Source organism: Carcharhinus amblyrhynchos, chromosome 6, assembly GCF_965287045.1.
Source record: "Carcharhinus amblyrhynchos chromosome 6, sCarAmb.v2.hapA, whole genome shotgun sequence".
Classification (NCBI taxonomy): domain Eukaryota; kingdom Metazoa; phylum Chordata; class Chondrichthyes; order Carcharhiniformes; family Carcharhinidae; genus Carcharhinus; species Carcharhinus amblyrhynchos.
In genome coordinates this window covers 117,535,866-117,553,195 of record NC_137329.1, presented here as the reverse complement: position 1 = coordinate 117,553,195, position 17,330 = coordinate 117,535,866, and the positions used below count along the sequence as shown (strand labels likewise).

The 17,330-nt window shown below is 40.5% G+C and overlaps 1 protein-coding gene across 8 annotated transcripts in view; it reads right to left on the bottom strand.

Moving 5' to 3' along the window:
• The window catches only part of LOC145344246 (ubiquitin carboxyl-terminal hydrolase 15-like), a 115,650-nt gene that overhangs the window by 49,153 nt on the left and 49,167 nt on the right, over positions 1-17,330 (bottom strand). For 4 of the 8 annotated variants that reach the window (XM_080191276.1, XM_080191277.1, XM_080191281.1 and 1 more), the window contains 2 exons: positions 17,167-17,228; positions 5,262-5,348 (listed from right to left, as the gene is read on the bottom strand). In XM_080191276.1, coding sequence (XP_080047402.1) covers positions 5,262-5,348; positions 17,167-17,228 — 149 coding nt within the window. Of the gene's footprint in view, positions 1-1,465; positions 1,669-5,261; positions 5,349-17,166; positions 17,229-17,330 lie in introns of those variants that run through there. The other 4 variants (XM_080191278.1, XM_080191279.1, XM_080191282.1 and 1 more) reach the window with 3 other exon arrangements.

The following is a 17,330-nucleotide window of genomic DNA, read 5'->3' as shown; positions in this document are numbered from 1 at the left end:
CAGATATTATCAGACCTGAGATTTTCCAGCATTTTCTGTTTTTGTTCCAGATTTCCTTATAGGACGAGTAAACCAGGTGGTTTATGAAAATTGATGGTAGTTTCATGGGTGCCATTAGACTAGCTGCCCTAATAGGACTTAAACCCATGTCGCCAAAACATTAGCTTGGTTCTCTAGATTATGAGTGCAGAGACATTACCACTACACCACCATCTCCTGCGATGGGCGGACACTGGTGTTGTGAGAAATGAAACTAGCCATGAAGTCCTCTCAGTTCACAAAATAAAATTAGTTGAACTTTTAAGTCATGGTGTGCATTACAAAATGTTTACACAACTTGTCTAAATGGAAATTTTTAAGAAGTCAACTTTAATACAACGTGCAAAAGTTGTTACTATGAGAAAAACATAAGAACATAAGAAATAGGAGCAGGAGTAGGCCAACTAGCCCTTCGAGCCTGCCCCGCCATTCAATAAGATCATGGCTGATCTGTCATGGCTCAGTTCCACATTCCCGCCCTCTCCCCATAACCATTAATCCCCTCGCTTATCAAAAATCCATCAACCCGCGTCTTAAAAATATTTAGCGAGGCAGCCTCCACCACTTCAACGGGCAGAGAATTCCAGAGATTCACCACCCTTTGAGTGAAGAAGTTCCTCCTCAACTCTGTTCTAAACCACCCCCCCTTTATCTTGAGGCTATGCCCCCTAGTCCTACTATCCTTTCTGAGCAGGAAGAGTCTTTCCACCTCTATCCCATCCATCCCATTCATCATCTTATACGTCTCAATGAGATCTCCCCTCATTCTTCTAAACTCTAACCAGTACAAGCCTAATCTATTCAGCCTCTCCTCATAGCTCAACTCCCTCAACTCCGGCATCAGCCTAGTAAACCTCCTCTGCACTCCCTCCAAGGCTAAAATATCCTTGCGTAAGTACGGCGCCCAAAACTGCACACAGTACTCCAGCTGCGGCCTCACCAATGCCCTATACAGTCGCAGCAGGACCTCCCTACTTTTATATTCAATCCCCCTCGCTATGAAGGCCAGCATCCCATTCGCCTGCCTGACCACCTGCTGCACCTGCAAGCTGGGTTTTTGCGACTCATGCACAAGGACCCCGAGGTCCCTCTGCACCGTCGCCTGCTGCAGTTTTTCTCCACGTAAGTAATAATCCTTCCTACCATTATTCCTACCAAAGTGGACCACCTCGCACTTGCCAACATTAAATTCCATTTGCCATTTCCTGGCTCATTCACCCAGCCTATCTAGATCCTTCTGTAGACTCTCCCCACCCTCCGCACAATTTGCCTTTCCACCAATTTTGGTGTCATCAGCAAATTTCGACACCCTACACTCGGTTCCCTCCTCCAGATCATCTACAACTGCTTCACTCAATTTTTTAAAGTAGTTTTAAAACAAATTCAAAGTTTCAGTAAACTAGTTAAAGTTGCTAGTTTTGTCCTTTTCACTGTCCGTGCAGAGTTTGCACATTCTCCCCGTGTCTGCGTGCGTTTCCTCCGGGTGCTCCGGTTTCCTCCCGCAGTCCAAAGATATGCGGGCTGGGTGCACTGGCCATGTTAAATTCTCCCTCAGTGTACCTGAACAGGCACCGAGTGTGGCAATTAGGGAGATTTTCGCAGTAACTTCATTACAGTGTGAATATAAGCCTACACGTGAATAATAAATAAAACTTTCTTCTAAAGCCAAAAAGGGATAGAAAATTGCTTATATCCGTACAATGGAAAGCCAATTGCTTGTTGAAAACATATCAGACAGCAATTTAAAATGATCTTTGAATAAATTGAAACCACAGAGCTTTTCATTTTAGATTCCCTTGAGACAACTGCTACTTTGTTAATCCAATTTAGCTAGAATAGATCCATGTGATTTTTACACTGATCACAAATTGATGGTATTCAGACTCATCAATACTTATAGGATACTCAGTCCTCCATAGATTGTTTAGTTTTAAAAAAAAGCATCCTTGCAGCTCTGAATATTTTCTGATCCAGGTCTCCTGATGGCCTATGGTGCTTGTGAAGCGTAGGCAAAAGCACAAAGACCAGGCAGCTCCCAGATATAAATTCTAGTCCATACTCCTGATTAGTTGGACTTGACTGCAGTCATCCTGAATTAGCAAGCAACCTCTGCTGGATAGGAAGCTATTACAACAGAGATTCAAGAACCAGTTGACGCTTAAAGCTCACCCATCACTTAGTCAGAAGCAAGATGGAGGGTGACAACAGTACTGGGCTCGGTAATGATAACTCATTGACCTGATTTACAAAGGGTCTCACTGGATTCTGACATAAGGAATAGATCACTTCCACTTCCTTGCCAGGTAAGGCTTTAACATGTAGACCCAGTATTGTGGATAGGATATCAGGACTACATCACCTACTTCATTACAATCTTTCCACAACCACTTGCAGGCCTGAAACATGCTGAATGCTTCAGTGGAAGCATCTATTAACACTCCTTACGACACAAGCTATTTGTGTAAGGCTGCTCACCACTGTGCTAAGCACTTGCAGAATTACACCTGGTGAGGGATAAAAAAGCAAATGAAGCCGAGGTACAGATCAGCTAGGATCTGACCAATTGACAGAACAGGCTTGAAAAACTGAGTGGTCAATTTGTGTTGCTACATTCCTGTGAGACTGAGAGATAAGTTCTGAGTTCAGCATAGAATGTAGGACAACACACTTACAACTGAGAAGAATCCTGCATGGAATGCACAGAAGCACTAGAACGTGGATGGTTGTTAGAATTCTCAGTACTGTAAAAACATCCTGCCCTGAGCCTCCTCATCTGTAACTTGATGAGTCAATTGGAGATTGCTATTTTTGATGCCATAGGGAAGCTAGGAACTCCCAAATGTAGAGATGTAGTTGCAAATACTCTCATAAGTTTAAACCATGGGCAGCAGAGAACATAAAAGTTAACCAGTGCATTGCCCAATTGATTAAAATAAGCTTGTTCAAAATGTGTAATATTTCAATTATATTACTTCAAAGCAAGTGTTTCTTCTTATGAATGTCTTTCCCATATAGTGGAAAGTGGCATGAAAAGCAGATTTTTCTCGGCTCCCATGCAATAAAATAGATTTGCTAAATTTAAAAGGTTTGGTGTACATTCAAAAGCCAAAACAAAATTGTGCCACGGTTTTCATTTTTTCTTTTAATCGACATGCAAACATTACTTGCTAATCCCTGATACTCTCTCAGCACACATGCAATAAGGATTTGGCCAACTGAGAACTGATTACAACAGCATATTTGACTGCTTATGAAGCCAGTTACCTGCACATTAACCTAAACCTCTATTCTCCTAATATTCTGATTACACGACCACGTGTTTTACATACAGGATATTCTTGTAATTGGGTCGCAGCAGACACAAATTAAACTTGGACGACGTATGATCAAAAAATGCTTGCACTAAATGAAAAATAATGCTGCGACTTTAATCTGTTTAATTTTGTAAATCAGCTGTCGCTTGCTCAAAACTGGAACATAAAATTGACGGTGGGAAGTAATACTCTGGTAATATACTCTGCCACAACTTCAACTGAAAACTTAAATCCAATTTTGGCTATATTTGCAGTAAAGTCCTGGAGCCTTCTACAATTACAATTTGAACAGTACACAGCTTTACTGTGACATTTTGTCAATTCAATCACCCTTTTGTCCTGATATTAGTGTCTTTGAAACCAATGAAAGCCAAGGTTAACAAGTTATCAATTACCCTGGAATTTCTGACCAAATTCACAATCAGCAGGATAGTTTTCCACTGATGATTATGCTACTTACATTACATATCTCTCTGCAGCTCTGTCCTTGAATGCTTTGGTGAAGTGTGTCATGGTCTTGGGCACCTCCAAGAGGTATGACTCTAGGCATGTCCAAATGATTTTCAAACATAAGGCTGCCCATCAAATAAATGGTCATGATTGATTAACTTCCTCTAAAATTGTTCTCTTGTGCTGAGGCTAATCCTTTTTTGTTAAACATTAGCTCAAAGGCTCTGTCCTCTCTTGCAGTCAGTTCTCATCTTACATCAATGATCTGTCGTATTTATCTAACCTCATCTATTTTTGCTGATGACTTTGTTCTACATTCATTAATTTTCTGCAGCTTGCACGTCACAGTTGAATGAGAACATCTTGATTATCTGAAAGCCACTAAACAGAGGCAATTAAAAAGACATCTTTATTCCTCAGAGACAAGATTTCTTCACCTCTCTGTGTGTCCCAATCTATTAATAATCACCTATGATTCAAATGAAATCACTGCATTTACTATAATGCTAAGACTGTCACTGAACACACTGTTTTAATATCAAAGCAATTCATCGAACAATACACCACAGAAAAATTTAGACAGTAAGTACTGCTATCATTAACCTATCAGGATTCAACTAGATCACATAACTAAGGTAATAGCTGCCAGTAAAGAATAGATCCATGCATATTAACGGTCACTACCAAGCTACTTCACCCTTTTAGGTTATTTTATGCCCCCCTTTACACTTCTGTTCCCATAGTCGTAGCAACTTGGCAACCGTATCACACAAAGATATTTAAACACCTTTTGACGTGTTGCATTTATAGTTGATTTAGTTCCAAGGAAAACTGAAGACCTTGAATACAAATGCCCAAATAAGCAGAGATGGAAGCTTCTTATGTTATCTAACACTAGACTTTGGAGGAAAGAAAGATCACGACGACTCTGCATATTCCAACACAAAGGAGATCAAGAATAATCTTCATCTCTCAACGGGTCATTTCAGCTCAAAAGGAATTTCAGAGAAAGTATTCCTCATTTGTACACATAACACTGGGAGTTTAAGTAATTGCAGCTCCAGAGTTTTTGAACAACAGTGTGTGGCAGCTATAAAATTCCTTCATCTCTAATCTGGAAGTAATTGCAATATGGAAAACACTGCAAGCCATGTTTTTTTTATATAATGCATCTCCTCATACCAAGATTGGTTAATACAAAGCATGATAATCTACCAATCATAAGCCATAACAAAATGTTATGTCCTGCTACATTTGACGGTATATTAATGGCACTGTTTATTACAGCATTCCAAATGTTAAAATGCATGACAAGAGCATCAAGTACCCTATTGTTAAGTTAGTGACCAAAAATGATGTCCAAAAAAAAGCAGACACCATGTCATTCACAAACCAAAACATTCAAGAATAAATGCATGCAGAGACATTTACAAACAGTTCTGAAGAGGTACTACTTACTTTCTGTTGTTGAAGCTGCTATAATTATTGGACAGAGATGAAGGGGAAACCTTTGGCAATGTTGAAAAATTTGAAGCACTTGGAGACCTTGAAAAATAATGAAATTATAAAATTTGGTAAAAAAAACGGGGGGCAAAAATCCAATTTTTATGACTATGCTCATGACCCGTTTGGCAAATGGATGCTGCATGTTAAAAGCATTAAAGTTATAATCAAAAGCATATTGGGTGTGGCCCTTAAATAATGCTTGTATGAGTAGCAAATAAATCTCAGGGACGATTACTTGACTGTGATACTTCCTTGAATTTAGTTAAATTAGGGCAAGATGAAACTAACTATTCCAAAGACTGAGAATGACAAAACAAAAAACCATCACTAATCAAACTGTGGGAATAACCTGGCTGGTAACTACAAGAGGAATCATTAAGGAGTTGCTCATTTTCATTACAAGTTTAATGGAGGTCTACTACCACTATAGTAGAAAAGCATTATCGCTTAAAAGGCCACTCAGCTCAGTGTCTGTTCGGCTCATTCACTTTGTAAAACTGATTATGTAAAAGTTGAAAGTTAATGATTTCCGACCCAACACAAAATGTCACATGGTACATAAGCCTTTTTAAAAAAAGCAGTCTCAATAAAAGCCAGAGAGTTGATGACCCCCTGTTTTAAGAACAATATTCTACAGATCTCCTATTTGATGACTGAGACTATTCCAGATCATACGTTACCATCCTCGGCATTTCTCTTCCTTCTACTCAAGCGCATCAAATTTCAAAGCAACTGAACTATTTACTTACTTGCCTTAAAGGTTTTAGAAACTTACGTTGTCATTTTCTATTTATCCCTACGTTGCTTCTCTAACTGACTTTTGCTGCGAATTTTTCTTTCTCCACTTCCAATCTTTTTTCCCCCTCGCTGTTTGATCGAGCTTACAAAGCAAGCAAGGATCCCACTGGAGCTATCTAATATAATCCTATTTCCCTGCTTTCTTCTTGTATCCTTTCTTTGCAAATATTCAGTCATCCATTTTTGAACAATATTATATGGCTGCATAAGCTTGCGGTAAAGGACTCTGAGCTCAAATAATCACCTATCAAATTATTTTTGATCTTCCTCTCATTTCATCAAGTAATGAACAGTGCTTTCTCTAAGGCCCATACACGAAGCAATGAAGCAGTCAAGAAGATACCTTACAGCCCATAAACAAGCTGTCTCCTTTGTGGGACCACGTGTGATGTCATGCAGAAAGTAAACTGTCCTGAAGAGACTGTGCAGTGCTGAGAACATTGAGAGATATAATTTTTCATAAATTAAGCCAACGACCCTGGCCACCAATTCACCAACCCATGGCTACGTTCATGGCCAGGTGTCCCTGGAGAGGCAACACGCGGTGTCCACAGGCACAACTGACACCTTCTGCGCCTGTTGGGCACCGCAGGGGCTGGGGTGCATTATTGACCCTAATAATCACATTTTAATATGATGTTTTCACGTTTCCTTTGTACTTTGATTTTGTTCAGGCTGTTCCCCCTCCTTTTGGGGGGCTGCCCCTTTTACTTTGTACTGACTTAACTTGACTTTATTTGGTTTGACCTTAAGAGGCCAACCAGTGGACACAAATCTTCTTAAAATTTAAGAAACTGTAAGAAAAGTTATAATAAATTTGCTCTTAACATATTCAACCAGTAAGTGAATTTTTTAAACCATTTTTCATAATCATCACATTTCATTCCAAATATATTCTATCGAGTCTCTGCTGTATCATGACTTCAATATCTCATCTTCAAACACGTCTGTGCCCACGCCTCCCCCCCATCACCACATATATACTTGGCTCCCCCCGCTTGCTTTTTATCAGTCTAACATTCTAATTTCTTATGCCCAGGCTCCTCCTGACCAACCCTAATAACCACAGGCAACATTTGCCGAGTGGTGTCGCAGTTCAGTCTTGTTCTATTTTAGACTTTCAAGTTGCGGATCAGAAAGGATCTGACATTCATAACAAAACCCCTGCCTAGTTTGAAAAATAAAAGGTGGAAAGAAGCACATTCAATATGCATTACAGGGGACAAGTCTCTACGCTAATACTTGCGCTTCTGACCCATGTCTGAAAATATGAATGAGGCCACAGGCCAAAGTAAACGAACAGGCCTCGCTTTTTCCAGCACATTGGTTTAAAAAAGAATCTCTTTTCTCCGTTTATTGATTTTATTTGGAAATTAAAAATAAAGCACAGAATGTTTGCACTCCAGTGGCACAGCTATAGAATGCAAAAGATTTTAAAGCTATATAATGCAAATGCTTGGGGTTTAACTTTCATCTGCACGGGGTCCAGGCACTACTATTTTCAAGTCCAGTTTTAAGATTGCAAACATTAAATGCTCCATCAGCTGCTATTTTTCCAGAAAAAAACTAAAATTGTTTGCTAAATGCTTCGTATTGTATTACCATTTCTTTTTTAACCTCCCCCCCCATACATTAGACTCCACTTACTTATTAATTTTTCCACATCAGATTTCTCCTGCGTTGCCACTATTTTCAGTCCATTCTAAACTACTAATTCCATTACTCTCCCTGGCAATTGTCGGGGATTAAGCTCGTCCGTCGACAACCTTGCTGTCAGATTTAGTCCCTGCGATGAGCTCCAGGCCTCAATCATGTATTCACTAAGACTGCCTATTTCCACCTTGGTTAACATGACCTAACTTCACCTCTGTTTAAACTTACCTGCTGCCGAAGCCCGCATACATATGAGTTACCTCTACTTGAGCATTTCCCTGGTTGGTCTCACACATTCTACCCTCCATAAATATGAGGCCATACAAAACTCTGTTGCCCGTGTCTTAATCTGCAGCAAATCCTGTTCCCTTATCACCCTGTGCTTACTGAGCAACATGGACAAGTCAAGCAGTGTCTTCACTTTAAAATTTGCATGCTTATTTTCAAATCGTTCCTTAGGTTCACTCCCCCTCTATCTCTGTAATGTTCTCAGCCCCAAGATCTCTGGGATCCTCTGATACCGACTTCTTGATGTGGGTATGCCGGCGTTGGACTGGCGTAAACACAGTAAAAAGTCTGACAACACCAGGTTTTAGTCCAACCTATTTATTTGATAATATACTCACAAGCTTTCGGGGTTAGCCCCTTCGTCAGGTGAATGGAGAGTTCTGGCCTCAGACAGAGCATATAAAGCACAGACAGTTTAGAGATTACTGATTAGAATGCGAATCCTTACACCTAACCTGCTGTTCAAGACCTGAAGTGGCTGATAATGTGAGTGGAAGGAGCACTGATCACAGTTCAAAGAGATGTGTATTGTCTCCAGACAGTACAGTAAGTGAGGTTTTGCAAACCCAGGCAAGTCACGGGGGTTACAGGTAGTGCGACATGAACCCAAGATCCCTGTTGAGACCGTCCTCATGTGTGCGGAACTTGGCTATCAGTCTCTGTTCAGCGACTCTGCGCTGTCGTGTGTCGTGAAGGCCGCCTTGGAGAATGCTTACCCGAAGGTCAGAGGCTGAATGCCCGTGACCACTGAAGTGTTCGCCAACAGGAAGGGAACAGTCTTGCCTGGTGACTGTCGAGCGATGTTCATTCATCCGTTGTCGTAGCGTCTGCATGGTCTCCCCAATGTACCATGCTTCGGGACACCCTTTCTTGCAACGTATCAGGTAGACAATGTTGGCCGAGTTGCAAGCGTATTTACCATGTACCTGGTGGATGGTATTCTCACGGGTGATGATGGTATCCATGTCGATGATCCGGCATGTCTCGCAGAGGTTGCTGTGGCAGGGTTGTGTGGTATTGTGGTCACTGTTCTCCTGAAGGCTGGGTAGTTTGCTGCGAACAATGGTCTGTTTGAGGTTGTGTGGTCGTCTGAAAGCAAGAAGTGGGAGTGTGGGGATAGCCCTGGCGAGATGTTCGTCTTCATCAATGATATGTTGAAGACTCTGGAGAAGATGTCGTAGCTTCTCCACTCCGGGGAAGTACTGGACGACGAAGGGTACTCTGTCCACTGTGTCCTGTGTTTGCCTTCTGAGGAGATCGGTGCGGCCCACATCATGACTAGAAAGGATGTCCCGAAGCATGGTACATTGGGGAGACCATGCAGACGCTACGACAACGGATGAATGAACATCGCTCGACAGTCACCAGGCAAGACTGTTCCCTTCCTGTTGGTGAACACTTCAGTGGTCACGGGCATTCAGCCTCTGACCTTCGGGTAAGCATTCTCCAAGGTGGCCTTCACGACACACGACAGCGCAGAGTCGCTGAACAGAGACTGATAGCCTAGTTCCGCACACATGAGGACGGTCTCAACAGGGATCTTGGGTTCATGTCGCACTATCTGTAACCCCCGTGACTTGCCTGGGTTTGCAAAACCTCACTTACTGTACTGTCTGGAGACAATACACATCTCTTTGAACTGTGATCAGTGCTCCTTCCACTCACATTATCAGCCACTTCAGGTCTTGAACAGCAGGTTAGGTGTAAGGATTCACATTCTAATCAGTAATCACTAAACTGTCTGTGCTTTATATGCTCTGTCTGAGGCCAGAACTCTCCATTCACCTGACGAAGGGGCTAACCCCGAAAGCTTGTGAGTATATTATCAAATAAATAGGTTGGACTAAAACCTGGTGTTGTCAGACTTTTTACTGACTTCTTGTGCAGCCCTGATTTGATCTGCTGCACCATCGGTGGCTGCTCCTTTGATTGCCACTCCCTAGGTTTTGGAATGCCCTTCCTTATTTAACACTTAATGGGAATGAGAAAAATATCAGCTATGATTGAATGGTGGAGCAGACACAACGGGCCGAGTGGCCTAATTCTGCTCTTGTATTTAATGGTTTTAAAACCTCCCTCTTCGACCAAGCTTTTGGTCAGCAGAATTTGCGTGGCTTGGCATTATATTTTATTTTAGAATGCTCCTGTGAAATGCATTGGGATGTTTTATTAAATACAAGCAGCTGCTGCAGTCCTGATAATAACTCTGCAAGTTTTAATGGTGCTTGACACTGCTCTCTACTCACTGGCCATTTATTCATACAGTAAGTCTCACAACACCAGGTTAAAGTCCAATAGGTTTATTTGGTAGCAAATGCCACCAGCTTTCGGAGCGCTGCTCCTTCGTCAGGTGAGTAGCGCTCCGAAAGCTAGTGGCATTTGCTACAAAATAAACCTTTAACCTGATATTGAGAGATTTCTTACTGTGTTTACCCCAAGCCGACGCTGGCATCTCCACATCATTTATTCATACCCAGGGACAGCCAGTTGCTTTTCTGTCGCCAAGAAACAACAAAACCAAATGCAATATTTGCCTTTCCAACATTGTTAGTAGGAACGTGTGTACCCATTGACTGAATATGAGCCAACAGCACCCTGGTCAAAATTTTCCCTTGCAAACTCAAGTACAGCAGAGTCAAATTTATCACGTCTGATATTATAACTGAGCACAGACAAAAGCACAGATCAAGTGTCTTCGGCTTCTGATGAAAAGTCATTGACCTGGAATATTAACTCTCCTATCTCTCCACAGGTACTGTCTACGCTGCTAAGCACTTGTTGCTTTTGTAATCTCTTCCTTTGCGTAGATAATCATTAATATTTATTTTAAACTGAAACTATTGTTTGACAGCAAATTGTGTATCAAACTTTGTTACAAACAGTTTTATCAGTGTCACTTTTGCAGATTCTCACAAAACGTACAGAATTTTCAATGGAAGGGGTTACCATAAGGAACAGTCTCTGGTTGTACCAAAGCTTTAAGGGCTAAGGTAAAAGCTTTGCATAAGATTCACACTCACTAGTGCTCACAATTTCCAATGAGAAGTAATTTAGTCAATGGACTTGAGTTAACAGACATGTGCTTAATTCTGACCCTACTAATTCCATACTTAAAACCCAAAATGAAGGGCACATCAAAATTATGACACCACAACATTCCAGTATCTTCCTCCACTCTCTCTGTGGCCCAGAGTTTTCACTCAAGCTCATTTACATATACCAAATGCAAAATCTGCCATGCATCTGCACAATCTGATAATTAAAAAAAATGGGATTATCACAATGTTTATTTTCTGTGGGAGCTTGACTTCCTATGAACTCAATTTACTGTTAAAACTCTTTGGCACACTTATCAGGCAAATTGTGATACAAAGCTAGTGCAATTCAGTGGAAAATCTCAGCCATAGAGTTTTATTTCTCCAGCTCTAAGTCTAGGATTGCGCAAGTTTAAGACTGCATTATAGCTTGCTAACCACACCATTTATTTGGGATAATATTTTCACTACCCATTACAGCAGAGTTCTATCTAATTTTCATTTCAACATATAAAATATATAATTTGGCAGCATCTGAACATAAGACATATTGCGCCAAAGTAATAGGGCAGATGTTTGAACCAGCTAACATCCCATGGAATGACACCTTATTTGGGCTATCACATAGATCCAATGCAAAATGTTACTCTATAAGGAAGTATCCTAGTGACTCATCTGATGAGGGAGCAGTGCTCCGAAAACTCTTGTTACCAAATGACCAGTTGGACTTTAGCCTAGTGTTGAGACTTGTTACTGTGCCCACCCCAGTCCAATGCTGGCATCTCCGTATCCTAGTTAATAAGAGATGAGTGACCATCTTTTCCCACTAGCTCCATGAGAAAGAACTTGCCTGAATTTTGTTTTGAATTATGATTGGTTGAGGAAGCAAAAGCCAAGACACAATTTGGGAAATACATGTGTTTTTGACAGTCCCTCTGAATTGAGGGACTTGCTTCTACTCTGGGGAGGTGGGTGCTCTGGTGGCTGAATAGCCCATTTCTAGCTGTATTTTGCCACAGATTTGGCAAATAGTGTTGATGAGGCAAGTGGAACAGGTCTGGATTCTGTGCTCTCTTTCTGCTGGGCCTCTGTGCGCTCCACCAGATGACACTCAAGGTGATTGATGTCTTTGTGGATGCTGCTTCTCCAACTTATACATTTTAAGGCAAGTGATTCTCATGTGCATGGGGATGTTGCAGTTATTTAGGGAGGCTTTCAGGGTGTCAGAGTGAATACATGTAATTTCCTTGTAAATCATAGAATTCCTGAGGGCAGGAGGCCATTCAGCCCATCGAGCCTGCACTGACCACAACCCCACCCAGGCCCTATCCCCATAATCTCTCATATTTACTCTGCTAATCTCAATTTAGCATGGTCAAATCAACCTAACCTGCACACCTCTGGACTGTGGGAGGAAACCGGAACACCCAGGGGAAACCCACGCAGACATGCGGAGAATGTGCAAACTCTGCACAGATAGAGATCCGAGGCTGGATTTGAACCTGGGTTCTTGGGGCTGTGAGGCAGCAGTGCTAACTACTGTGCCACCGTGCCGCCCCAAATAGCTGGCAGTCATAAGCAGTGTCTAAATTAAGTTAATGGCTAACGTGCCAGGTACTTTGTATTCCCACTAAATGAAACTTATCCAAGCTCCAAATATTGTGTCTCACTATCACGAGTTACATTTGGTAAGATTTATAGAAATGAATCAGTTTCAATTTGCAGATTAACTGTCGGGTAGTATTATTCGCCAAGAAATGTTAACTCATCAGTTTTGCTATGTTTATAGCCTATCCAAAACTTGACTGCCCATTTAAGATTGGATTGGAATCCATTAAGGATTGTTAGTTGCCTACATCAGGAATATTTGTGCATTTGCTTAAAAATAGGATATGAATGGCCACAATCTAAATTAAGAACATGCTAACCCAACTGCTCAAGGTATCTCCAACAATCCAGAAAAATATCAGGCAGAAAATAAAATCAACTACTTTTAAAATTTCTCACTATTCAGAATCATAACATTCTGCACATTTGCAAAACTAGCGATTCAAAATTACAGCTATTCCTAAAGTTGCTAAACCAGCTTATTTTCAAAGTGCTCTATTGAAACAATAAATGCAGCAAGTTAATCCTTAAACCTCACTAACTGTAGGTGGGCAAATAAGAAAACAAAAGAGAGGGAGTGTGAGAGCATAAGCGGGAGAGAAAAACCAAGGGAGAGAAAGTCTTTTGAATTTATTGAGAGCCTTCACGACCTCAGAACTTCCCAAAGCACTTTACAGCCAATTAAGTCCCTTTGAAATGTAGTGACCGTTATAAGGCAGGAAATATGGCAGCCAGTTATGCTCTAACACATTACAATGGATAATGATTGGATATTTTAAAATTAAAAGCGATGAATAAATACGAGCTTGAACACGGGATACCACACCTCCTCCACCTTGCCCACTGCTCTTCAAAGCCATGTCATAGGATCTTTTATGTCCAACTGAGCGAGCAGATGAAGGCCTCAGTTTAACATCTCATTTGAAAGATGACACTTCCCATCGGACAACATTCCCTCACTAATGCACTGGAGTGTCAACCTTGAACCCTGTGCCCGAGCCTCTGGAGTGGGACTTGAACCCAAAACTTATTAACTCAGAGACAAGGGTGCCACTGAGCCACAGTCAACTCATGATGTACATTAAGCGAACACTTTTAGGAAGTTTAACGTAGTTAATTTTTACTTATCATTAAATAACTCAGCACAGCTGTGATTTTTGCCATGAGGCTCTGAACCAGCTAAAAACTATTTTGACCAATTAAGGAAACAGTCCTTGACCCAAACCTTCAACGTCAATGCATGCTTTTTATGAACTAGTCACTTCAAGTGTACGCACGATACAATCCAAACCCCTAGTTTTTAAAAAAACAAATTAAGGATCGAAACAAAAACATGGAGATAACTAACATACAACTCTCATTTGAAAGCTGTGATATGCTTTACCTTTTTTTGTACAAGTTACTGCAGTATCTTCCCACTGCCAATAGAGGTCTACTGAGTATGACATGAATGGTGCACAGCTGCCCTCTCTCTCCCTGTAGCATCCCTGTTGAGGTCAGCTAATCATGGCTTTGACTCACAGGTACAGGGAGGACATTGGTCCCAAGAACTACCTCAGCCAATACAGGGATTAAACCCATTATGTTGGTATTAATCGCCATCAAACCACCTCCCCCCACCCCACCCTCATCTCCCATTTATAGTCAACACGCGGGATACTTAGCAACAGATTTAGCAAGATTTTATTCCACATTCCCAGCATTCAGAGCATTTAGCTTTTGTTTTAGCCTTTCCTATTCAAAAAGCAAAAGATGAAGGCTTGCATCTTATGAATGTTTTAGCTATTATTTCGTTTTATAATCACTGAAATGTATAGTTAAGCTTATGTATACAAGCAAGTGATTGCCAAGAGGGCTGAATAACTGCAGTATTTCACAGTACTAATGCATGACAATGAGTTCTGCTAATGATCTGAGGTCAATTAGGAATGGTAATGATCCTAGTTTCAAAAGAATCAAGTGCCCAAAGGAAGGTAAGTAAATGCATACATTTGTACAGTGTCTTTCAACACTTCAGGACACCTCAAATTAGGGGATTTTCACAGTCACTTCATTGCAGTGTTAATGTAAGCATACTTATGACACTATTAAATAAACTTTAAAAAAGCTTAAGTGCTTATTTTTAAAGAAAGTAGTCACTGTTATAAAAAGAGATGTGGCAGCCAATTTGTAAGCAGTATAAATATTCATATTTCAATGGGATTATCCAGTATTGTGATAACATGGCAAACACTGATCATGGATCTTTTCCCTTCTTTCCATATGGTGTTCACTTTAACTCAAAAGGATGAAATGCCAAAATGAATTAGATTCCATTCCAAAATTTGTCATTCAGCTAACTGAGCTATGGAGCCCTTCAGCATCAATTAAACTCAAGAGATCTGTTAAAAATAAACTAAGCTTTTAAATCTTATTTTTGTATCCACTATTACTAATTAAGATTTGCTTTCCTCCAAATTATTTGTCTTCCTCCATGAACAATGGTGGATGATAGACAAGATACACGAGTGTTCATTCTCTGTGCAGAGCTGTGTGCATTCATCTTAATCAACTGCCCATCTTGAATTATAATCACCTCCAAGTCATTCATACAAATGATGAACATTAATGGCAAATCTATTTGAACATATTACAAGCAAATTTTATTTTGTAATCAACTGAATATTTGCCTGACCATGCCATTTTCTAGTAATCTCACAAATATTCAAACTGAACATCAAACACCAAGTTTACAACCAGTTGGTGTCTGTGCAGTCAATACTATAGGCAGATGTACAAATTGGCAAACTGATTGCCAGTTTCGTCCATTATACATGAACCCCGTTTCACTCCTGTGCCTTCTCATTCCTTGAAATTGCTCCCTTGGATGGCTGCAAACTTTTAAATTACCCAGTAGCTATTTTGCCTTGGGATCTTCACCCACACGTGCCAGTGGGTTAACCAACAACAAAATATGACCATCCCGCTCCTACCCCAACCACATTTCCAATCAGTTTCCCCAGTAGTGGCTGAGAGATGATAATGATTGACAAAAGAAGTTCAAGTTTTGCTTTTGAACAGTTTAAATTGCAACGCTACAGGGAAAGGGAAGATTATTAAACCTAGCTGAGCTGCTCTTGCAGTGAGCCTCCACAGACTGTGCTGTAACCATTCTTTGATTTTGCGCTTATTCACGAAAGGTAAACATACAGCATATAAAGTTTTATACACTTACACAAATATGTAATACTGGTAGCCCAGTAGTCCCCTGGGTGAATATCAATTCAAGTTTGCACAGTCTATTGATACTTGAAAAGATTAAAAATGTGAATTCACTGCTGCAATTTGCCACAAGCTTCTAGTTTGTCGGGGCACCAGAAGGGAAGAGAAGGAGGAAGAGCCAAGAAATCAAAGTCCTCACTTATCAGCCTATGTTAACATAATTTTCCAATTAGAATCCTGCATTCGCATTGTGCTGCTGCTGTTTTGTGTGTATGTCGCCATACCCCTGTTCGGTCCTGCATAATTCCTGACAGAGATGGTTTTGGGTAAGGTGGGAAGCAGGCAATCTTGGATTATGACTGTTTTGCATGGCATCATTCTGCATAAGTCATGTTTTCCAGGAATCAATTAACAATATTAAATGAGGATTTCCTGTAAAGGCATTGGGATTGTTACCAAGAGATGACTTATGACAACCTTTCTGATTCATTTCCCTCATTTATCTCCTTTAAATTTACATAGACGTTCAATGTTGGTCTCTTTTAGTCAACAAACCACAACAGTCTGGGCAAATATTTTTGTGGTCATGTATACATCTCCATCATCAGTAAAGACAGTTTCTTTCCGATTCTCCCAGAGCTAAATCTTGGTTATCCCTAGCTAAAACGGGCAAAATCCAACCATAGCAGGTATTTGAATTTGGCCAAGAATTGAACCAAAATTATGGGCAAGATGTTAAACGTTTAAGGACAACAGGAGTGCAAAAAGCTGGCATGAAACTGAACTAATAAATTCAACAAATAATTTGTAGCCAGGGCAGGAATGGAGAGATGCCAATGGGGCCTTCAGGGAAGGGAATCTGTCTCCACGCATTATGGCGGCAATGTGACTTCACCTTAAATATCTGATGGATCACCAAGCAAGTTATTTGGTGTTACCAGCACTACTTAACTTAGGAGGACAGAGCCCCTCAACACCTTTTTGGGACAAATTGGAATTGGCAATAAATGTAACCATGCAGCATTCTGAAAATACTGAGAACAAGCTAAAAGAAAACGGAAGTTCCATTGTTGAGAGTTGCTTGACAGCTTTAAATTCGGCTAATCTCAGAAACCTTTGAGATTTGTGCTTAATTTGATACCACAGCTTATGTCATGGGGTGAGATACCAAAATTTAATTCTACATTGAAACAGATGGACAGTTTCAGCAACATGTTACTTTATCTTTAAAGGGCAAATATTAAAGATATTAAATGTGATAATAACAAACTCACTTATTAGTAGAAGGACCTCTTGGCCACGTACCATCTTCATTCTTCTGCTCTATTACCAGTACCTTTAAATAAATTACACAAGAGTTAAAAAGAGGAAACAAACAAAATATACAATTAACCATGCCAACTGAAAAGCTGTCATCAACATCACGTAGTAACTAATC